The sequence below is a fragment of the Trichogramma pretiosum genome, unplaced genomic scaffold (genome assembly GCF_000599845.2).
Source record: "Trichogramma pretiosum strain Unisexual culture from Peru unplaced genomic scaffold, Tpre_2.0 scaffold90, whole genome shotgun sequence".
Taxonomy (NCBI): domain Eukaryota; kingdom Metazoa; phylum Arthropoda; class Insecta; order Hymenoptera; family Trichogrammatidae; genus Trichogramma; species Trichogramma pretiosum.
Genome location: NW_019641031.1, coordinates 231,594 through 256,099, shown reverse-complemented (window position 1 = coordinate 256,099; position 24,506 = coordinate 231,594). Strand labels below are relative to the sequence as shown.

General features: G+C 42.6%; 1 protein-coding gene across 1 annotated transcript; it reads left to right on the top strand.

Annotated features, from left to right (window-relative positions):
• The first annotated feature begins 628 nt into the window (after window positions 1-628).
• LOC106657615 (putative ferric-chelate reductase 1 homolog) lies at window positions 629-23,839 on the top strand. Its single transcript, XM_014379216.2, has 12 exons — window positions 629-1,051; window positions 9,213-9,565; window positions 9,639-9,733; window positions 10,245-10,404; window positions 15,581-15,781; window positions 15,959-16,054; window positions 16,165-16,315; window positions 17,145-17,374; window positions 17,795-18,035; window positions 18,881-18,993; window positions 20,004-20,117; window positions 21,554-23,839. The coding sequence occupies exons 2-12, from the start codon at window positions 9,215-9,217 to the stop codon at window positions 21,695-21,697; spliced, it is 1,896 nt and encodes a 631-aa protein (XP_014234702.1). The 5' UTR covers window positions 629-1,051; window positions 9,213-9,214; the 3' UTR covers window positions 21,698-23,839.
• The last annotated feature ends 667 nt before the right edge of the window (window positions 23,840-24,506 follow it).

Here is a 24,506-nt window from a genome sequence, read left to right as displayed (position 1 = left end):
ATCCTACGATCGTCACTGGTCTGGCTCGCGCGGTCGGCTCGCTGAATGGGCGAGATTATATACGCACGCACACAACACACGTATTATACTGTACAGGTATTTTATATATATAGAGAGAAAACGACGTCAGCGAGGTATGCGTAGCAGCTTAAGCGGGGCTTCCCGCTCCGCGCGCTAAAGTTTTTTATACACACACGCACGCAATATATGTATTCGCGGAGAGTCTTGCTCCCTCCCCGTGTATCCACACTTACGCACACACACTTACACACACGTGTAAACGTATACATGGCAGGGTCCTTTCAACTCTCTGGCGTTGCACTACCTGTCCGCTCTCTCTCTCTCTGTCTTTCTCCTTCTCTCGGCGATCGGTCGTCGTCGTCGTTTTTTTCTTCTCTCGCTCCGACTTTTTGACTCGCGCGTATACACTACACACAACACTGGAGAATCTTGGCGCTAACGCGGGTTTGTCTACGTATATACACGACTCGTGAGTCCCCATAGCATAATATAGCATATAGCTCGAGACTCTCGGATCGCGCCGCAGAGCTCGAGGCGTGTGTCGTGCGTTCGGTTATACCGGTCTCGAGCCGCAGTCTCTCGCGATACATTCTCCGCGGAGCAGCAACAAGCAGCGGCAATACGTACAGCAGCTCCGCAACTCGCCGCGCCGAGTCCAAGCCGACCAGTGCCATTATATTCGTGTCGGTGCAATATATACAACCACGGCCAAGTGTCTGTGCGTGTGTGTGTGCTTGTGTTTCCATTTATTGGATAGCTGACGAAGAAAATGAGGGCCTACTAAACTCGTGTGTGGTTACGAGTCATTAGCGCGTGCAAAAAGAAAAGAGAGAAAAAAAGTTAGTGCGTTTCCATACGACACAGTGTGCGTGCGAGAACGAGAAGAGGTGCGAGTATTGCAGAGTAAAGAGGAATTTCGCCGCTGCCGCTGCTGCTGCACAGTAGTGCGCGTATATAGGCACAAGACGCTATCTCGAGCGCATATTGCACGCCCGCTGCTTTATATACAGAACCAGCAAAATCGAGTCGAGTGAGTTTCTTTTTTTTTTTTTAATATTCGACTTTTTTCGCATTCGTCTGTCTGAAATCTCACTGCGACGACGACGACGACGACGTGCTTTCTCGCGCGCGAAAAATGACAATTCGAGAATTACGCCAACGCACCCGATGAGCTGCGCGCACGACTATGCCGCTATTGATGCTGCACTGCTGCTGCTGCTGCTGCTGCTGCTGCTGCGCGACTCATTATTATTTTTTTGCGGTTGCGAATAATCCTGCTGCGCAGAGTTGTGTCACTGACTTTTACAACAGCAGCAGCAGCAGCTCCTATCCTACTTGGCGCATTTCTGCACAAAACTATTGTTAATAATTATTTTTTTCCTGGCCTCGCGTGTCTCTCCGGGGGCTTCATCTTTTCTACAAATTGACACTTATACACGAAGTCGCGCTGAGCTGCGTGCTATATACGCTCCTTGTTTGTCTTGCGTGCATATTAATTATTCTGTTCGTTCGCGAACCATATGTGTTTTTTTTTTTGAGCGGATCATTTATATAAACGTTATAACAAAGCAAAGATTATGAGTCATTATGAAAGATCCACTTTGGATGTTATGCGTCAGTCGTTACGTTCTCACCTTTTCATCTCGTTGATCAAATGACATTTTGTGGCTTGATTTACGGGCAGTCGTGTTCGCTGCCTTTCGGAAAAAGATCGTTATCGTTCGGCTTCAAATCGACTTCGCATGCGCACTTGACATTTCTAAATCAACTATCGATCGATGATTTTACATTATTGCGATCGGCCACCGGTGAATGACAATATCGGATAATAAAAATAAAAAACTTCGATTTTTGGTACGGCTCGAATCTCTCACACGCGGGCCTCTAAGACATATTTTTCTTATCGATACAATGAATTTTTTTGTCGCGAGCTTATACGTATGTACACAAAACACCTCGTGGTAGAATCGTGATGAAATTTGACAGCCACGGGCAGAAGTAGTAGTAGCATCGGAGCAGAAAAAAAATACCATCGCTTCCGCTATAATCATCAGGGAGAGAAATGCTCTGGCAAGTGGGTGGCTAGCTATCAGATAGTGTATGTGTGCGCACTGCAGCGGGAATTCACTTTCGATACGGCTTTCATAATTTGCAGTCTCTCGCGCGCGGGAAAGCCTCGCGCGAACGGCGCACCATTTTTTCCAACGCGTTTTTCAACGGTGACAATTTGAAATAAAAAAAAAAAACAGAGGGTAAATCCATTGCAAGTTTTTGTTTTTTTTTAGGAGGGTCATAAGTCGCTGCTCTTGTGTTGTGCCATTCGATGGCGAGTGTTTCCGCGCGTGTACAGCCCGAAGCGTAACGTTTGTGTGTAGGTAAAGTAGTAAAAAAATTAAATGGCGAAAGAGATAGGAGGATGGCACGCGAAGCGTTAATAATTTTTTTTATTTGCGCGAAAACTGCGATGTGAATCCGAGTGAAATTTCATAAAATAAAATCCGGCCAAATGCGTTTCGCCAACTTTTCATGCGCGCATAAGCCGCGCGCGATAAGTTTTCATACATTCGAGTTTATTATGTAAAATTATGTTCGGGCTGAAGTTCGGAACTGCGTGTGCTAAAAAATACGATAAAAAAAAACAAAAGACAAGTTTTTAATTACGCGTCATCAGCAAAATTTGAAGCGAGAAATAGCTCGATGCTATAGGAATCACAGCCCCCGCGGCGCGCACAAACACACAAGCGCGGCGGAATTTTATTAATGATCCTTACGATCCAGCGACATATGAATGATTCAAACGCGCGTATTTATCCTCTGGCGCACACAATACAGCCGGCGTACATATATATGTGTGCATGCGTTCAGGTAGTAGACAACAACGTGACCGCGCGGCCTAGTATAGTATGCGAGCTGGGAGGGCAGAGGAGGAGGAGGGGAGGTGGATGGCTCTAATTGCGATACGAGACGATATTAATGCATCCACGAACTGGCATCGGCATAATGTAATCGCATAATGCACAACTTGGGTTACAATCAAATTGCTAGATAAGGCTCGGCAGCGACGGGATGCAATATTGTTTCGCGCGCGGCGCGTCGTATACTTTATGAATTCGTCAATGATTCATGAGAATCGTCTATTCCTTGCGCAGCTATGCTGCCAGTCTTCATAAGTATATTAATTGCGCGGATATAATTAATGCACAAGAGGCCGAAGCATCAGAGGCTAGGATTTTATCGGCCAATACTTTATAAAACGCGTGCGGCTCTTATATCGCGCGGCTCATTGCAAAACTAGGACGCATAATTGATCATTGATATCTGATTAACTTCGGCGCGCAATTGTACACGGATTCCGCAGACATAATTATAATGTATAATGTATATAGGCGTCGCAAAAAAAAAAAGATGAATTTTTGCCAGCTCGCAGGGATCGCCGCAGTGCAATACGACCGTATAATGAAATTAACTTTAGCCCTGTGCGGCCTCGACGATGTAAAGTTTCGGTCGAGGGTTTGGTCAGGCGTTGTGTTCACTTTGCGAAGGGCAAAATTATGTCCCAGAAAGCAGACTCGGCAGCAAGACAGAAACTCTCGGAGCTGCGCTGTACAGAAGTAACTATTTCCTTGGCTGGCTGCAGCAGCAGCAGGATCTCGCTCGTCGAGGCCACAAACTCCACCCTCTCATCACGAAGCACGAAAGAGGATTACTGCGTTACGTATATTACATAGGTGTCTGCGTAGGCGGCTGCTCTCTGCAGTTGCAATTGGGCCATCGTGGTCGAGATATGGTGGTGCAGCAGAGCCCCCCTTAGTAGCCCCCATGAATAATCACAAGAGCGTCGAGAGGAGCAGCGACTCTCTTGATCGACCGATGACTTCCGTACACGGCGGAATGCGAATTTGTTCTGGGCGCGCAGAGATTAGCCGCAGTCCTTAGCGGCGGCGGGGAGGGGCGTTGTCGTCTCTAATTAGAAGCTACGGGTACTCTGACACATGCACACTATACTACGTCGAGCGGCCAAATAGCCTCGTGCTCTTTTCAGCGTATACAGACAACCGCAGTACTCGCTGCCGTATGCACATTATATACCTACGTATTATGACAAGCGGCGACGACCAAGAGAGGGAGACAATCGAGCGCAAACACACGTACACACGTACACACACACATCGTCTGCAGCATAGACCTAGAGTCCTGCTTGTATTATATATACACACATATTATGTATTATGTTAGCTTCGCAGGCAATATATAATGCATAATATAATAGTACGGCTTATTCGCACGTACTCTGCCTATGGCATTATATGGAAAATAGTCGAGACGCGATAAATCTAAAGTGTGTGTTTGTGTGTGTGTGTGTGTGTGTGTGTGTGTGTGTGTGTGTGTTTGTGCGCGAGGATGAATTTTGTTCCCTCCGCACACGCTGTATATATTACTACTCTCTGTGCTACATATATATGCATTATAAGATGCGCGTGGGTGTGAGTGCGCTCGTGCGTGTGTGTGCACCATTGATTCCGGTGAGTTTGTTTGTCTACTACTACTCGGCGGCGGGACGCGCGAAAACCCGCAGAGTATATATATATACGCCGACGAGAGTGCGTGAGATACATCATGGAATGGAAGAGAGAAGAGCTCGTGGGATGGGACTGTGAATCGCGCGGAATTGTTTCTCGCGAACGACGAGCCGACGCGATTGAGCTGTTTAGTTTCTTTTAGTCCTTTACATAATGCTCCGCGCAGCAGCGCCTATGTATCTTATAATTCACAGTATAGTCGTTTAACAATACGATGCGCAAAGAGCTTCTGAGCATTTATAAACAGGCTAAAAACTTATCGTATCGACCAAGAGCGACAACTAATTGAATTATATTAAATTATTATAAATCTCCTTTGTGGATTGTCGAAAAAAACCAGTTCTCTAAAAAGATTCGTGACATTGATTCAACAGCTGTTGACTTTTTTCCATAAACGCGTGCTTATATACCTTTTTTGTCGATGCGGCAGTGCGGGAATCGGAACAAGAATCATATTATTATACCGCGACAATTGCGACATTGCTCCGATTTTACTATATATACGCGTGAAAGAAAAAAAGTACCTTAGCTGTGTGATTCACGATTTACATAAACGATGGCAAGCCTCTGGGCTCTCGATGCATAGAAAATCGTGTCACGCGTTACATAGTGCATATAGGCAACTCCGAGATCGCCCGTGTGTACCACGTTCGAGATAATAATTAGCCATTTCGTGCCTCGCGGGCCCCGCTCCCATACGCGCGCGCGACGCGAAACTATTCGCCGACTATAGCTATTACGAGTCCATGGCACGAGTAAGGTGTGTATGTAAGCGCGCGACTGCGGCGCGGTATATATCGTATATACAAAAGACAAATTGGAATGACCGGCACGCATACGTGCAGCCGCCCCGGCCAGACAGCTCTGACACGTTATCCGAGGCTTTTATGCTTATAACGCTTGTGTAATGTTTCGCAAAATTTTATATATATACGTATCGCCCCAGACATAGGCGTGCTGTGTAAAAGTGAGGCTGAAAACCAGCGTATAACCGAGAGCTGCATCGCACATTCTGCATCGTTTCTACATTTTCCCGATGAAATGCCTCGAATATGCACGCTGCTGCTCTCGCGATTCGTCTCTTTTTCCACTTTCCTACTATTTCGGTCTCGTTCGCCAATTTACGCGCTGCAGCAGCTACTTTTCGGACAACACATATTTTGTCGAATAATTATCACCCAACTTCTCACGGCTGAGATTCGTTGGAAAATTTTGCGCGAATATTTATATAGCGCAAAGTTTGTCGAACCGTATTCCGTTCTACGTAAGCGCGATACTCGGAAGGTCTATCCTATCCGAGCCCTGCAAAGTGCAGCTTAATTACTAGTAATGAAATTACAGACGCATAGTATTTATCGATGCAGAATAGCAGTTATGAAATGCAATATCCAATGATCGTCGTTAGTGCGGAATATTTTATATACGCTACGTATGACCACTTGATTAATTTTCATCGAATCAGCAGCTGACGATAAATATTTCATCTCTTTAACGATTAACAAATACTTTTGTGCTGCGCTACGTGTAATGCAAAAAAAAAAAATCAATAGAGACAGCTTAATTGACCTTACGAATGGGAAAATATTTATTTACCCGGTACGTCGAGTGCCGAAGTTCGGAGTGTCGAAAAGTTGCAAGTAGATGTTGCCGAACCGTTTTTGTACGCGTGCCTTGTGCTCGTATTTTTTTTTTGCGGGAAAACATTTCCGTACGTTCGCGGAAATAATTGAAATTATCGATTGTGCGCTGCGCATCGACTGTGAAATTATCGTTCGGAGCATAAGTTAGGAAAAAAAAGTAGAGTTTACCATTTTTATGGCTAATTTTTGCTCTCAACGTAACGAAAGTAAAAATGTAGCTCGTAAAAATTTATTGCTGAATGAGCGGCATTGAGCACACGAGTTTTTGCAATAAATACGTGCAAACGGTACGGTTCGGATATAATTTTTGTTTTATTCTAGGTTGAAAAAATAAACAAAGGTCCTAGACCATCAACTAAAGTGCAGATATACAGCTCGAAGGTTACAATATGACTGTAGCGTAAGAGCCTTGCATTATCTCTTTTAAAAACAAAAACCTTTCGAATCGACAACTTCCGTATCGTCAAGTACAGCCGATCAATTGATACAATGTATTTTTAGATAAAAATGTCCGAACGTTGCAAAGTAAATAAAATATCAATTTTCGTCCTACCCCAGCTGAAAGTAACAACTGTCGTCACCAAGTACAAGTAATTAATCTTCGTCTCGGACGCTAATTACACGTACTCTGGGATTTTTCTGATATAATTGTTTTACCGTTCCGTAAGATTACTCGAATGCTATGGTGACTAATAACAAAACGATCCGGTATTGTATAAAATTTCAATTCTTTACTAATTCTGCCCATCTGCAATAGGATACTCGTAACAGGACGTCTTAAATGAAAAGTTTCAAAATGTACAAATCTTAGAATTAGTCAAAAAGTGCGTCTGAATTTTGTCGGAATTTTTAAAACCTGCTATCACCTATTTTCAAAGGCCCAAATTTGACGCGTTTTTACATTTTTCTTAAGAATTTCAGAGACCTTTGAAAATAGGTGATCGCAGGTTTCAACAATTCTGACAAAATTCTGACGCATTTTTGACTAATTCTAAGACTTGTACAAGTTGCAATTTTTCGTTTAAAACGTCCTGTTACGAGTTAGAAAACCACGAAGATTTTTTAATAAATTAGAAAATGATTTTTAAAATGGGCTCTAAGGCCTGTTGGATTGAACCAAACATGGGGGGGGGGGGGCTTCATTATTAGGTACCAGCAGACCAGAAAATCTTTTTCGGGACATTTGGTGACCCACATCTCATGTGTACGCTGTATTGGTTGTTCTAATATACTCACTCGGCTATATCTCCCCAACTCGACTCTTTCTCTTGCGGGAGCCTCTGAAACCAGACTCATCGCCAACTAGCGGCATGAACGCGAACACCATCTAAGCGGAGCATAATTCGCAATAACTTTTACGCTGCGACTAAATCTATACAATACGTCCGCTCGGCTTTTGACTCGCGATGCGATGAAGTTCAGAGACTTGCCCTTCGTATATCATTTTTTATGATCAGTTAAAATTGTGCCGCAATTGTTGGTCATTGAAAATTCATACGGTCTGACGATCACGACGTCATCTACAATGACTACATTATGCATGCATTTAAAGTATTTGTGCGAATGAATTAATTGAAATTTCTTTAAAAGAATCACTGTCACATTTACGGGCACTATGTACGCCAACACACGTATTGATTTGGAAAGGCGTAAAATTGTACGAAGTCTTCTTAATTTTTCAATTTTTACACTTGGACGAAACTAGCATTTAAAAAAATCTCATTAAATTAACTAATTTAATACGATATGAATAATTATACTATTTTAACTAGAATATAATTTTTGGAAATGGTCTCGCGTTTATACATTTTCATAAAACACATTTTGAAGTTTACATTAAATTGGTTAAGAACGTAGATATAACGTGAATGAAGAGTATATGTTAAACGCTTTCAATTACTCTATGCAATTACTAGCTAATATCCCTGTATCAAAAAATTTGATATATGGACTCGCAGCAGATGCAAAAATTCTAAAAAATATAGTTCGACTTTCTCTTCTGAATTATTTACTTTAACCTTATTTGAATTTAGAATTTAATTGGGAAATGCATTTCTACATTAATTCAATGTCAATGAACTATCTAATGGGCGTATATTACATTTGAAATCTAATTGTTTTTCAAATCATTGAAATGTACGTTGCAAATATTGTATTGGATCGGGCAATTTATATTGGAAAAAATTCGACGATTGGAGTAAAAAACTTCTCTGATTTATGTTAATTGTGACAAGGCGCGCGAGCGCACTTGAAAACTTACGAGATTCAATTGTCTTGTCTCAGCTCCCTGACATGATACTGCAAAGGAATTCAACAAGGTTTTCAGGTCAAGCGTATTTTATCTGGCCCATTATAGTACACATTTCAATGACTAACGCGTTATATTTGGCGCATGTGCAATTTTTTTCATGCGTACTCTGTTGAAATAATTTCCAATATAACTCTGGTATTCGAGTTGATTCCTTTACTTCTTTTTCAACCTACTGTCACCGTACAATTTCTTCTCCGAAAATTTATTTCAGAGAAAAATTCTGGTTGCAAACCGAATGAATTAAATAAAAGGATTCTATTACGTGACTAAAATATCACGAGGTTGATAAAGAGAATTTCTTTTTGTTAACTGCTCCGAATTTTCGTAATGATGTTGGAAAGCTAGAGCTTGTTACGCTACTTTGAAAAAACTTGTATATCGTTTCTTTATGCTCTTATAATAATGTTACAATTAAAAAATAACAAACCGAGTAATTTATAAAACGGACCTACATTTCTAAATGTCACATAACTCGTCCACATTCGCATAAAAATTATTCAGTATCAAAGTGAAGTTCGCAAATATAAATGCGGCAAATGTAACGAGTATTTATTTCGCATTAAAATTTCTTTCCACAAAATTATTCATCGTTAGTTGCATTTATCTTCATAAAAATGAATTCTACATTAAATCTATTTACGTTTTTGTTTCTACGCATAGAAATGACGTCCGCGAGGCTAGCGATCGGCTGTCTCAGCTGGCTCTCCCTGCTGAGCGTCGGCGTCCTCGGCTTCGGCAGCGGTGCACCGCCGACGGCCTGCGATCTCATGATACCCAGGCACAAGAATCACCTGCCGCAAGAATCGCCGCCGCCTTATCAGCTGCTGGCGGCGCGCGGCCAGGGCAGAGTGCGCCTCATCATCGGCAGCCCGGACGGCAGCGGTTATCGCGGTTTCTTCGTCACGGCCAGGGACATCGACACGGGCGAATACGTCGGCGAGTTCAATAATCTGCCGGAGTCTCAGGCCAAACACGTCGAGTGCGTACAGACGGATCAGAGATGGGGACAAAAGGTAAGGATCGATTTTGACTGTATCGATCTTGAATCTCCCCGAGTAAGCTAATTTTCACGAATTTTTTTTTCAGACTGCCGTGACCCATATCGAGCCAAAGAATACAAAACACAATCTCGAATTCGATTGGGAAGCTCCGGAAGACTACGAAGGAACTATCGTCTTTAAGTAATATACTTTTTTCAAGACTCGTATATAATTTATGCTTAAGTTAGTCTCAAATTGTTTTCGCTTTTATCGAAAGCGTTCAAGTAATTTTTGAGCAAATTAACGATGGCGCGTTTTGCAAATGAAAAAAAAAAGTATAGAATCCGAGTGCTCTTTACGTTTTACGACGTGCTCAAGAGTCGCACCGTGGAAGTATCAATTTGTCTATGTATGTACACAAACAAGTTGGGAGTATATAGAAAAATACGCGTGGCATTAATTATTGCGCTCGCGAATTTTTCTGCCCGAGCCAGCAGCAGCAGTAGCGTCACAGCGAATCTGAAGTGGAGTTGGCTCGGGAATTCTCAATTTTATTAGTACGCCATGCTCGGTACAGTCAAAGGACGCGCTTATACGTATATGATACATGTAAAACTTTCAAGTGGCCGTTGTGCGCGCTCTATCGTCGAGTCGTGAAATAATCGATAAAAAAAAAACAAGAAGATAAAATAACGTTGTGTGTGTGTTGCAGCTCGACCATAGCAAGAACGTACGACGTCTTCTGGGTCGGCATCGAGTCGCCGCGCATAAGCGTGTCGAAGCGCTCCATTGACATACACTCGACGCCGGCGTCCATAACCGTGGCCCGCTCCACCACCCCGCCCTACTTCAGTCCGACCCCCGTCAATAAGGTATGTATATATAATATATAGACATAAGCAGCGCAGCTAGTAGTAGTACGAGCTTTTACGTGTTTCACTTATTTTTTCTGTCTTTTACCTTCGCGTGCGTGTACGCGAACGACTCTCTTCGATATAATTAAGCCGGGCTGCACGCGCGCGTCGATGTCGGGGACAAAATCACGCGCTCGACTGCGTTTTCCCGGCTCTTCGCAGCGTGCGAGAGTGAAAGAGAGGCAGATAGAAGAGAGAGAGAGAGAGACGTGTACAAACACATACGTACGAATAGAGCGCAGACGAGAGGTATTTTAATTGCGCCAGCTGCTGCAAGCGCAAATTGCGCGCGCCGTTGGCGATATTTAATTTAAAGCTCGAATATTTCGACTCCGATATCCATACAACATTATTAAAAGCTATATTTTCCTCTATACACTTTGTTAATGTAATGAATCGCGTTAATATGGGAAAAATTGTTGTATTTTTTTTTTTTTTGAGCGAACGCGTCGAGACAGAGAGAGAGGATAGAGAGTGTTTCGCTGTATCGCTGCTTGCTCGCGCGCCATTTTAAGCGCCAAGTGTGCGTATGCAAGTTCGGTCGGAAAAAATATATACATACAACGGCCGGGGATTTTGAAGTATACACGCCGAGCGCCCGTGTCGTTGGCGTTTTATATATATGCCGCATATATATAGCGCTCAGTGGAGCGCGCGCGCCAGACCGACCTGCACTCGAGTAGTTTTTTACAAATTTAATATACCGCGGGCGTTCCTTTATTTTCATTCGCCTAAATAAAAGCTACGTATAATACGCGCGTCGAAAGCTCTTCCTTGCATCGGACTCGCGTGCGTGCGCGCGTTTTTATCGATACGTATAAATTTCCACCGTTTCGCGGTAAATTATCAAAAAAAAAAAAGAAGGAAGCAACGAAAAATTGGAAAATCGCTAATAAAAAATCCGCTCGCGTGTACGTGCGTATATAATAACTCGCGCGACCACGTATATCTATACGCTTCCGTTGTGACGATGCTTAACGCGTGTAATACTTGGTGCGGCTTATACATATATTCGCAGAGAATTTCCGAAACGTTGAGCTGCATTTTCCGGTGCGCAGCGGCAAAAGCTCGGCACGCGCGCGCGAGCTGGCGAGCCACGTGATTATTTTGCATTTGCCGATACTATATACCGTGCACGGCCCGCGCCCGCAGCACGCCAGAAAGGGACTCGGATCTTTTTGAAATGCAAAGAGCTGCTGCTGCTGCTGCTGCGCGTATAACCCGTTAATTATACAAAACGACGAGTCATTGTGTGACGATCGAGAATACTCGACTTCCGAATAACATGCACGTGTTTGTCAAACGAGACGTTATGTATTTAAGCAAAAAGTTTTTATTCCAACTTTGATATTTGTTGTGCGTCTGTAATGATACAACTCGTTCACAAACCAATACTGTTCGACGTTACGGAGTATTTCTTGTAAAGTATCGTTGTAACGTTATTTATTATCAATGGAAAGTTATGAAAAGCATCGATTGGATCGATCGTTCAATTAATCGGAAAATGCAGCTTGAAAAATAAGTAAATTAACCAAATTGTATACACGCGAGCAGCGTTTATACACGATATAAAAAATATCGGATCAATCGAGTGACGTAGTCGCGGGAAGGCTTCCATGACAGATCGAATTATCGAAAAGATTTGATTCGCCGAAGAATCGTTCCTTCAAATAATTTTTATCATTGAGTGGCTCCTTTTTTCCATTAAGCTGCCCCCTCAAGAGCCGAGAGATTAAATTTTTTTCCGCGAGAGATCGTTCGTCGAGTCGCGCTTGTAGTACCGCGTTCAATCCGTAATAAGTTTGTCTCGCTCTTCATATTATATTCATGCAATATATACTCGGCCCAAGTAGCATGACAAATTCCTCTTGAAAAATCAATTGTCTCGTTGACAACAAAAAAAAAAAAAAAAAATATCTATATTGGAGTTGCATCTCGAGTTGTCGCGCGTTTATACGCAAAGGCTCTTTATTCTTTCCGCAAAGTCACTCGAGTGGGCCTCGAGATCGTAGCGACGGTTCCACAAAGCGACGTATTTATTTTCATTATCATTGATATTATTTTTATTGCTGTTAAAAATTGAATTCAATTTTTTAAATATAATTTTAGTTTTCTTGACTTGAATTGTGATGATACTACTTTGAGCATTCACCACTAGATGGCGAGTACCATTACCTGTAGAATTCTGCAAGTGGTAAAGTAAAAGTAATTGTATAAGTCTTTTTGCTCACACTTTTCGGCCATACTACCAGGTATTGGTTGCGCTCGGGTCCTAAACTACGCCGTGCCAAAAAATGTTACTTATGCCACTAAACAGGTACCACAGTTGCGAAATATACATACGCTATTGCGATGGACGAAAAACCGAATATTATCGCGTGCGCTCGTTGTCCATGGATTCACTCTTATAAACCCAACGAGCTGCAAGAAGTTTCATACAAAAATAAAAAAAACAAGAAATTCGAATTCGGATACCAGTGCGCGAGAAGAAAGCTTTCGAGAGCTTTTTCAATATCTCGAGCCTCGTGTTTATGATTGAATCGACGATACAAAGAGATACAAAGGAGAGATATACATATTCCCAAGTTGAAAAACCATATTGCCGAGAGGAAGGTGGAAAGCCGAGGAAAAGCCAAATATATAACGCTGTGAGCATGTATATACGATATGCTATTTACTATATATGGCAAGGGAACACTAAATTGGCGCTGAAGCTCGACAAATTCCTTATCGTCGTTGGAGCTGCTGCTGCAAGTTCGTATTTGTATGTACTGCGCACCAGTACGTAAGATTCTCGCGAACATCGTCACTTTATACGGCGCAGGTATGTCACAAGTGGGAGAACATTACGACGAAGCCTGCGGTGGACGAGATTTTCCGAGCTCTCTCTCTCGCTCTCTCTCTTTCTGCGCTTTGAAATATTATAAGTAAGTTTGGGAGGGCGACGCAACTATCGCGATATGTACGTAACACGACTGTTTCGCGCCTTATCTGCGAGTGTGTCTAGGCTGCGCCGCGCTACTGCTGCACAAACGATGCGTATATGGGGCAAATTTCCTGAAGTGTCCTAGCGCTCTGCCGCACGGCACTTTTTGGCCAAATCACTCAATTTCTAGCTCGCTGTAAAAGTATCAAAACACACCTCAAAAAAATAACTAACTAATGATTTCGATAGGAAATTTCCTCAGCTTTTTGATGGTGAGGTCAAATTTCCTGGAATTTTCCATTTTCACCCGGAAAATTATCATCAAACATTCAGAGCTCAATATCTCGAAAAACGCCACTTTTTTTGCTTTTTTTATTGTTTCAAACGAAAGATGAGGTCTTTTTACATCGGGTATGGTAGTTTTCAGAGTGTATTTTTGATGAAAACTAAGGAAAATACGGGAGGTTTTAGTTAGCGCTCGGCCGCTCAGCGCGATTTCGAGCCTTGCGCGGCTCGCTGTAACTTGTAACTCGTTCTTATGACATTGTGATTTGGCTGGAAATACTATTAAACATATAGTTTCAATAGGAAATTTTCTCAGCTTTCTCATGGTGCAGTCGAATTTTCCGATAATTTACATTTTCACCAGAAAAAATGGACTTGAAGGTCTATTTTCTACTTTTTCTAATGAAAATGTAAATTATCGGAAAATTCGACTGCACCATGAGAAAGCTGAGAAAATTTCCTATTGAAACTATATGTTTAATAGTATTTCCAGCCAAATCACAATGTCATAAGAACGAGTTACAAGTTACAGCGAGCCGCGCAAGGCTCGAAATCGCGCTGAGCGGCCGAGCGCTAACTAAAACCTCCCGTATTTTCCTTAGTTTTCATCAAAAATACACTCTGAAAACTACCATACCCGATGTAAAAAGACCTCATCTTTCGTTTGAAACAATAAAAAAAGCAAAAAAAGTGGCGTTTTTCGAGATATTGAGCTCTGAATGTTTGATGATAATTTTCCGGGTGAAAATGGAAAATTCCAGGAAATTTGACCTCACCATCAAAAAGCTGAGGAAATTTCCTATCGAAATCATTAGTTAGTTATTTTTTTGAGGTGTGTTTTGATACTTTTACAGCGAGCTAGAAATTGAGTGATTTGGCCAAAAAGTGCCGTGCGGCAGAGCGCTAGGACACTTCAGGAAATTTGCCCCATATATAGTACAGCTCGGCTCGTCGGATCGTTAAACCAGCATTGCCAGCAGCAGCCTCGAGACAGGTGAAATGCACCGCGCGAGTGTCGCGCGTTAAAGGCGGCGACAATATCGTCGTCGCTCGGTGCTTTCGACGGGGGAGCTTCGCGACTCTCGCGGATCTTATACATATACGCTGGGGCCTCGACAGACAACTGCGACGACGACTCTGCGCAACGGTGAGAACCAACTCGTGCGCGGCTTTTATCGCAATTGACTCGTGGATGCTTCTGCGCGAAAGAGAAAGAGAAAACGAGCGCCTCGAGGTTTTTTCTACTACTATATACGCGTGCGGACGTTTAATTGCCTATTTCATCTTTGCTCGGTAGCAGAGTGCAAGAGAATTACGCGGGCCTCCCGCGTGAGCGTACCGTAAAAACTTGTGTCGGCACACGCCCTGCTCAAGGTCTCATATGCTATATATATATGCGGTATATGGAATATAATGTCACGACGAGCTATTTGTAATGTCGCACGCAGCTCTGATCCCTGCGTGGCAGTACGCGCATAGATTACTCAAACAACCATATAGTTGCGCCATTTCTTTTTCTTTTCTATACCTTTTGTTGCCCGTGACTCGTCGTTGTACGAGTAAATCGTTGCACTCGGCACAATAATCTAAGCATTCGAAGCTTTAATATTTTCCTGATTAATTTTTTTCCACGCAAAAAATAAGGTAAAAGAGAACGAGAGTTAATCAAAGAGTTTTTTACGAGTTTCGAAACTCTCCAGCGTTATGTCGAGATGAGTTTATTTTCAAATCAAGCTCGCTTTAATAATAACGGCACATATTATATAGTCCAAGAGACTCTCGAGCGTCAATCGAGAGATGCGCAATTATAACTATACACATACTTTGATCTCTGATAATTGCCTTCGAATTCAATCAAATTATCTCGATTAATTTTGTTTCTCGAATAATAGCTGATTTTGTTTTTTTGTATCGTTGTTACAGATGCCCGACGAGCAGGATCCGTTCTACGAGAATTGCGGCGAGACGAAAAATTGCTTCGGTATTCCGGACGGCTGCGTCGAGCAGCAGAACTGCGTGGCCGCGGTCTCCGTCCTCGTGGCCGGCGAACGCTACATCTTCGAGCTGCGATCGACCAATAATGCCAAGTACGTGGCGGTCGGACTGTCGGACGACAGAAAAATGGTAATTAGCGCCTTCTGGCACGGTGCAATGTCTATTATTTTCAACGGGGCTCTGCGGACACGTGACTTTACTTAAAAGAGGGAGAAACGAATCGTTATCCCGAGCTCCGCGACGAGAGAGAGAGAGAGAGAAAAAAACGTTTATCCGACATTAACATGGTTTTTTACTCGACTGTAGGGCGACGACAGCGTAGTCGAGTGCGTCGACGCCGGCGACAGAGTCAACATGCACATGTCTTGGAACGATGGCTTTACGAATACTCGAATGGCTACGGTAAGTATCGTGCTCGTCGTTAAACTATACGTCGAGTCGACACTATCTTGCGCAATCTCGTCACATTTTACCTTACTGTTGTTGTTTCTTTTTTCTGTCTTTTCCCACAGCCACCGAACACAGTCGATTTGATATCGAGCTCGCTGGTCGACGGCGTGATCAGCTGCAAATTCTCGCGTAACAAGTTGACGCAGATCCAAGGCCGCACCTTCAATCTGGTGGAAAAACCGTACTTCCTGCTGCTCGCCAGGGGCCAGAAAGGTATGTATACACTACGCGCATTATATTTAATTAAAAGAGTAGCCAGAGAGAGAGAATTGCTGTATTGTCCGAAAAAGCTCTCGAGTAATTTTTTTTTTGTACTTCCGAGCCGCGTAGGTTTTTAATTCGCGGGAGCTCTGTATAATCCGGACTGTCACGACTGTATAATATAATAAACACATACATACGTATATACCATGGACGCGCGTTGTTGCTACGTGCAGCGAATGACTGATATTACCACGAGACATGGTCGCACACACATATACTCGACCTGCACCGGAGCTGCAGGTATATAATACGCGATTTACCTCTCTTTTTTTCCCCTTTCGAGATGAGAGTACATGTATGATACACAGCGGAGAGCTGCCGTGTTACTTGATTACCTCGCTCTTCGCTTTATTGTCATTTTGTCTTGACTCGTATAAGTACGACGCTTCATTATCCCCGTCGTAAACTTGTTCATAGTTTAAAATTTCAATGGAAAAGAGCTCGTGTATGGCGAATGGCGCTAGATTTTTTAATTCGTTCGCAATTTGGAAATTTATACGCTCTGTGGATCGCCCAAAGCTGATAACGCTATTTAACAAATATTTCGACCGCGATAGCTAATTTACCGGGTAAATCAGCTCTCGAGAACGCATTAGGCTTTTGTAATGCACTAATGAAGCGCATTTTACAACGATAAGCGCTCGGTATGGAACAAAAACATTATCGACTATTATTATACACAAATTGGCAATTACGAATCTAAATGGGTAATATATAATATATAATTACAGATAGATGTTTAACGAAAAATGATTTGTGTTATTCGTATTATTCGCAGTGTACTCGGGCGGCATCAGCTATCACGACAAGCGCGAGGCCTGGGCGGAGCCCCGACTGCTGGCCATAATCGGCCGTAACGCGGGCGCGGGCGATCTCCTCGTGCGCCTGCACGGCGCCCTCATGCTGGCCGCCTGGATCGGCACCACCTCCATAGGCATGCTGCTGGCGAGGTACTACAGACAGACCTGGGTCAAGTCGCAGCTCTGCGGCAACGATCAGTGGTTCGCCGTAAGTCTCAAACTACTCACTTGAGCTATCGTCATATCGACGAAATCACATTAATGCGGATTCCCGCGAATATCTCGGCAAATATTTGGCATCCGAGACGTTATACTCGGCTCGGCTGTCGGCGGCTAGTAGGCGGATTTTCCGCCCGACAAATATTTAACGAACGATATTTCGATGACGGCTGTGACGCGTAGAGCTGAGGAAAATTCCTTTTTATACACCCTGGATTCGAGCTTCTCCTCGAGTGAGAGGCCAAAAAGAGAGAAAAGAAAATATGACGTTGAGCGTGAAATTCGCATTCGGAAGGCTTTGAATCGAATCGATTGTCCCGGAAAGATATCCACCGAGAGATATCTTACACGAAATTTTGTAAAAGATTCGATAATATTTCTAAAATTGTTCCTTTTTTTTCACCACCAGTGGCATCGATTCTTCATGTTCTTGACGTGGTCGATGACGATGGCCGCGGCCGTGCTGATCGTCATCGAGCTGCAGGACTGGAGCTCGGCGACTTATCACGCCGCCACGGGCCTCGCCACGGTCGTGCTCTGCTTCATCCAGCCGTTCATGGCGGCGATGAGGCCGCATCCGGGCGCCCCGAGGCGCATACTCTTCAACTGGCTGCACTGGTTCGTCGGCAACGCCGCGCACATTCTCGCACGTGAGTAATAACGATGAAATTATTATTATATTAATATAGTGACACGGATAAAACAATCATCTTTGGGGGATGCAGCTCGCTCGAGAGAGCTCGACAATTACTCGTGCGGTACGCGAGAATCGATATTATATATTATATACGTTACGAGAGTCGTTGCCTAGTGCTCCACTTGGATACCTTCCAGATGCTCGAAAATTTTTACTTTTTGGCCCGGAAAATCATATCGATATCGATGTACGACGTGCGATATACGAGCCGCGTGCTCTTAACTTTATACATCGAGTAAAGCAGTACGAGGGTGTGTATAATAATGCATTCAATTTTTCTCTCAAGATATTCCGATCGTAACGAAGGCTCGTGAAACGATAAAAAAAATTACCGATAGTAGTACAGGCTCTAATCGGGAAAAAGCATCGAGGCATAATGGAGCATGGACCGCGCATAAATATGGGGTGGGGAGAGCCAACGTTAATTTAGACTTATGGAACGTGGCTCAGGTTGCTAAATTGGTAATCGGATAATTGGTCGGGGAGCTCTCGGTCAACTTTGTTTTAGGCGCGCGCGCATATACACGTATGCTCTTGGGTCTAATCGAACGTGTGCGCAACCGGAGGCTTCTGCGGCCAATTCCGAATATAGATGCATTATATAGGCACCGGGCGTGAAATCACGAATAAACCGACTACTCGCTCGTTTGATCGTCACTGCACCTTTTATTATTCTCTCGTTATTCTCTTCTCTGTTTATAAACAACATACTATTTTTATCAGTTTCATTTGCCGTGCGGGGCTCGTTGAGATTGAAAAATATTAATTCTATGATTTTTCTACTTTTTTGTTTTGCAGTTGTTGCCATCTTTTTCGCCGGAAGATTGGGAAAAGCTAACCTGCCGGAATGGATCGATTGGATACTCGTTGCGTTCATCGTTTTTCACGTTGTCACCCACTTTTTCCTCACGGTAAGATAAAATTCACATCGCACATAGTATTTCTGTTTTTTTTTTCTCCTTTCAACTATGGCTAAATTAAATTGCAATTATTCTCTGCGGCGCCTCTTTCATAACGCTTATCAACCGGCGTTGGCTCGAGGTATTAAATTTTTTCTTCTTTCCCTTTTCTACGAGTGCGCGCATTATAATCACAAACAGGAAGTACAACGCGCATCGAGAGTTGGGGAAAGCAAAAAATTTTTAATTGAGATAAAAAATACAAAATTTATAATTTGCTTCATTTCCTAATTGAGTCGCGCGCGCGCGAGAATCCGTCGTATAATTATAGTCCGATTTTACACGCTCAATTACAAAAATTTCTTAATTCGTCCACGCGTTTGAAGTTAATGGTAATTCACAGCTCGATGTTATATATAGGCGCGTGCATAATGCATTAATGACAAAACGCATTTATTTAATCGGGTTGAAAATGCGCGCGTAAAACGCACAAAGAGCCGCGGCGGCGGCGAAAAACCAGCGAATGCATTATCATCGACGATCGCTGCATGCAATGTGCAATGTGGCGCGCTGCTGCTGCTGGGGATGGAACTGTGCGCAGCGAGAGGAACAATTATGCCGAACGCGGCTTACAATAAATTCCGATAAAAGCCCCTCAATTTTCGGACTCCGAAGCTGGCTCTATATGCACAAATGGAGGTGGAGGAACAAATTGCTCTTCCGTGATGGGATAGCATGGGCGGCTGCTGCAAACTACTGCTGCTGCTACTGCGTTCGGCGTTGCGGTTCGCGATTCTCCGCGTATATATAGTGCGCAGCGCGACGTTGAGAAATTTGTCGCTCGTGACTTTGCAAGCCAACGCCAACAAGCCTGGCGTACTCTACACGCGCTTACTTATATATTCCTCTATATCTTTCGGCGCGATGTACTCTCTTAGTATCAAGGAAGCCCAAGTTTGTCTTCTCTCTTTCTTTTCTTTTTTGGTCCTACTTTTATATCGTATGCTCTTGTCCGTATATAGTTTGCCGGCTGCGCCTCCGACAAGCAAGGAAGCCAAAGGGTCAACTCTTTCCCCATGAAGGACGTGCACGCTCGCAACTCCATGACGCATCCGGACTCGAGAAGGGACGCACCGGTGAGTTATACCTTAAACTCTCAAGTTATTTTCATTGCAGTTAACCACTTTTATATTTATTTCGTGAATTAATCAACATCAAATTATGTTAATCGAGATTCTCTACTCGCCGGCTACGATACTCGACTTCGTTGTTAATTAGAAGGAAAACATAAAAATACACTTACCGGCAAAGTTGGCTTACGCATTCTAGCCCCACCCGTACACGTTATTAAATTGCACTTTAGATGCATAAATTCTCCGAAAAATGTTTCTTTTAATTTACTCTTGGATATTAATTGCAGCCACACGCTTCTTACCTGCCAAGCAAACATTTAAATTCACTGAATTGACTTGGTTAAAACTGTTACTTACGTGAAATGTTATTTTGTACTTTTCTATTTTTCCATAGTTTCGCGCGAGCATAAAATTTTTAAAACGTTCACGCTATCGTTGAGATATAAACTACTAACACTTCGCTTACCCACACTCGCTGATATTCAAATTGCGTAACATATTTCACTTATTTCTCAAAGTAAGAACTTACTCTGCAACTCTTTTTTTGTTACGTAGAAATTGAATTAAAGTTATAAAGACAAAGTAAAATATATCTTTTTAAAAAAAAAGTAAGGCAAAAACGTTGAAGTTGTTTTTACTGGTAAAAGTAAGGTAAAGTAGTTTACATCTCAGTTGTCGATATGACTTAGACTCTTCATACATAAAGTTGGCTAAAGGCTAGAACGTTACCCACGGGATCATAGGACATAAGAGAACTGTGAACATCTTTGTGTGGTAAAATAGCGAGTACACCAGAATCCTTGACTACGTTATTTTTTAACGCAGCAAAGTTATTCTTTTTCGAAAAATTCAACTCGAGATAAAGTTGGTTAATACGATGGTAAAAAATATAAAAATAGTTCTTTAGTTGTATGTATTCTTCCATGAGATAAATGTACAGTGACATTCTGAGAAAAAACGCGTTATCAATGAAAGCAATTTTTGACGCACAATAGCCATGCGTTTGAATTATAAATAAGAGAGGCTTCTTTGCCTCGGAAACATTTTTAAAAAATTGCATTCATATTACATAAGTGAAAATAATTTTATTTCTGATTGACACTCCAGCATGCAAAAAAGCGCATAACAGACGTGTTGCAATTTTAGCTTTGTTGTCATATTTAAATGTATACAGTCTCGCAATCGAGCGGAAGCAATGTCCTACCACTTTAGATCTGAAAACAGTGAGGTATTCAAGTACACCTGGCTTTACGAAGCTTTTCAATCAAAAAAAATCGCGAGGGACTATATGAAGAGATTGACAAAAAATGATACAAGAAAAAATCAAATAGAAAAAATTAATTAATTTCGTTGTACAGCAATATCAATTGCATTTACTAATGTTCCTCTCTAATTCTGTAAAAAATGTTAATCTCTGACTTTTTTCGATTTGTTTACAGCACGCGGGTTTGCGCAAGCTAACTTTTGGCATTTACTTCGTCGTCGTGGTGCTGTTCGCAGCCGCCTACGTCGTCATCACGATATTCGCGCCGATCGAGGAGTCTTGGAATACCTTCTACGATCAGTATTTGGCGGCCCAGTGAAGCGGTACATATGCACACTGCAGTTATGTACTTGAAAGAGACGCCGAAAAGCCATAACAAAACATGGCGATGAACAACGTCGCAGCAACTCATTCTCGTTCCGAGACAGTAGTCTACAATAATATGAACATTTAGTTTCTTACGTGTCGGATGTAACAGGGCCCCCGCGAAGGGGGAATTCTTCGTTGTTTACGAATTATTGTCATCGTTTAATTATTACTGCTAAGATTAATATTATCATTAAGTTCGCGTGCGCGTCTGTGAATTTTGTGGGTGGATTTTCTGCGTGTGGTTATCGATGCGCGAGTGTTTTACGGCGGCTGTACTTTTTTTTCCTCGCATTGTCACTAGAATATGCCCAGTGGAGAGAACCGAGCGCCCACGAGAAAGAACACAAGACACGAGCGGTATATCAACGCTCGGAGGGTCGCATTCCGTAGTTTGGAATGGATGTATATATACGGATAGGGAGGATCGTTGCTGGTAGGCGCGCGAGAGTGCCATAACACTTTGTTGCTCGTTTTATCGAGGCGTCCGTCGTCGTGCCTCGAGCCGCTTATCTGCCTTCTGCCAACGTAGGATTCGAATCGTCACCGGTCGATACTCCAAGACTGGAGAAAATGTTCAACATTCGATTAACAGCTAAATGCACGATCTCGACCGGTAATGTAAGAATTGCGCGCTATGATATGCTCAGAGGCCAACAAAAAACAGCCACAGAGAGCCATAGGGCCGATAATAGGAACGAAAAAACTTGGAGAAAGTATAGCTGCTTCTCGTTGGGTGAGCTTTTAAGCCTGCGTTAGCGAGCTTGCGCGCCCCTTCCCTCCTCATACGTATACATACGTACACCTCCGAAAGCTTGGCTGCTGGCTTGTTGAACGCGCCTCGAATCTCTATGACGTATACACTCGACAGACTCTACATGGGCGAAAGTTTAAAGCAGCTGCTGCTGCTAGGCTAGCTAGCTAGCTAGCTGCTCTATGTGTGTGCTTTCAGTGCTGCTGTGCTTGCGCTCGTGTATTCTTCGGGCATATATACATAGCTCCTACTCCTCCTCCTCCTCCTCCTCCATCCTTGGCCATTCTCGGCGCGATGAATCTTATTTTATCGCACTTATTACTCCCGGAGAAAGAGCGAAAGATTGCAACTTGAACGTATTGTGCGAAGCTTGTGCTTTTCCCCCCGCCTTTCCTACTACTACTACTTTTTTCAGCTGCTACTACTACTCTTTCTTTACTTTTTTATAGATATACATCGAGAGCAAAATAGTCGAGCGGCAGTGGCAATTTGATGCACGTTGCACGCTTCTTCCTCGGCAACGAGCTTTGTATGATCGAGCAAATGCTTTTCGAATATTATTTCTCTCCTTTCTCGTCCTTTTTTTCGCGTCCATTCATTTTTTCGAGCTATTTCAACTTTTTTACAGCCTCCGAGCACACAACTTCCCCATGCTTCTTTTTCCTTTCTTTTTATATATCGTTTGTTTATATGAATGTCGATGGAAAAATTCGCAGGGGAGCCCTTTGTTATCGAACGCTGGTAGCTTTTGAAAAATGACAACACGCCGGCTCAAATTGTTCAATTACTGCGGTATATACAAAGAATACTCGTGCGGAATATTGGCATAATTTATAAAACTACTTAGAGTTTTACGTTTTTATATAGTACTTTCAAGTGCATTTATTTTTTAATTAGTTAATTACGTAGAGAGTTAATTACGTAAAGTTAAACAATTTTATACTATAGAGTAGGGACTTTTTTGTTTTTACTCGTTAGTTTTGTATCGAAATAGTTTTTTAATATGCGACAAATGTAATTTAGAAAAATAGTTTTATAGTTATTTAGATGAGTACGATGTCTATTACTTTTTAAATACTGCTCATTCAGTATTATACATCCTTGCTGTGTGTTCACTTGTACGTGTAAAATACCCTGGAATATTATGTACCCAAGGTTACTATATACATCTCAGTTATACGACAACATTAACTGATTTACAATTCATATAAGTCAGTGCCTTATAACGGTAGATTATTAAGCCACTACTACTCGTTGTCGCCCCTTTCATGAATTAACAATTATTTTTTACCTCGAAGTGTACTTGACTAATTCTACCGAAGCAACGATAAATTGTATTATGTTTGAATGCGAACAATAAATTGTATATTATTTTAAATCTTATCCGATCTGGCTATTTATTTTTTTCTCCCGTGCTAACATTTTTTTTTTCATCCGATGATTCGCTTTGTGGCTTACAAACTCAGTCTCACGTGTACTCGACGCGAGCAAAATTATCGCGTATCGCGATTTTATAAGCAGAGACTGGGAGACGTTCGGTAGACTGCCGCGTTAAGCTCGAAAGTACTACGTGGGAGTGATTTTCTCATCACGCGAACTGCGGGAATCTCTTTTTTTCTCTCTTTGCATCAAGAGCGTCTCGCGAGTTGCATTCATTAGCACTCGTCTCGATCTTTCTCGTCGTCGTATATTTATTTTTTACATTCGAGTGTATTTTTGCCTCCCCGAGACATTTATATACCGCGGAGTGTTTATTATAACATTAGAAAACGTTATACCTATATGGAAAAAGGTCTACTCGCTGAGCCATCGTCACAGGCCCGGCGCTATATATAACCAGCTGAAGCGCCGCCGCCGATGTAACGATATCGCTCAACCACGTACTTGCACAACCCCTACAGATAGAGAGGGTATATTAGCTCTTCTGGTGCTCGTGCAGAGAAAAAACTGTGACATTGGATAGAGTCGAAGAGAGAAGCGAGTAGAAGAAGAAGAAGAAGAAGAAAAT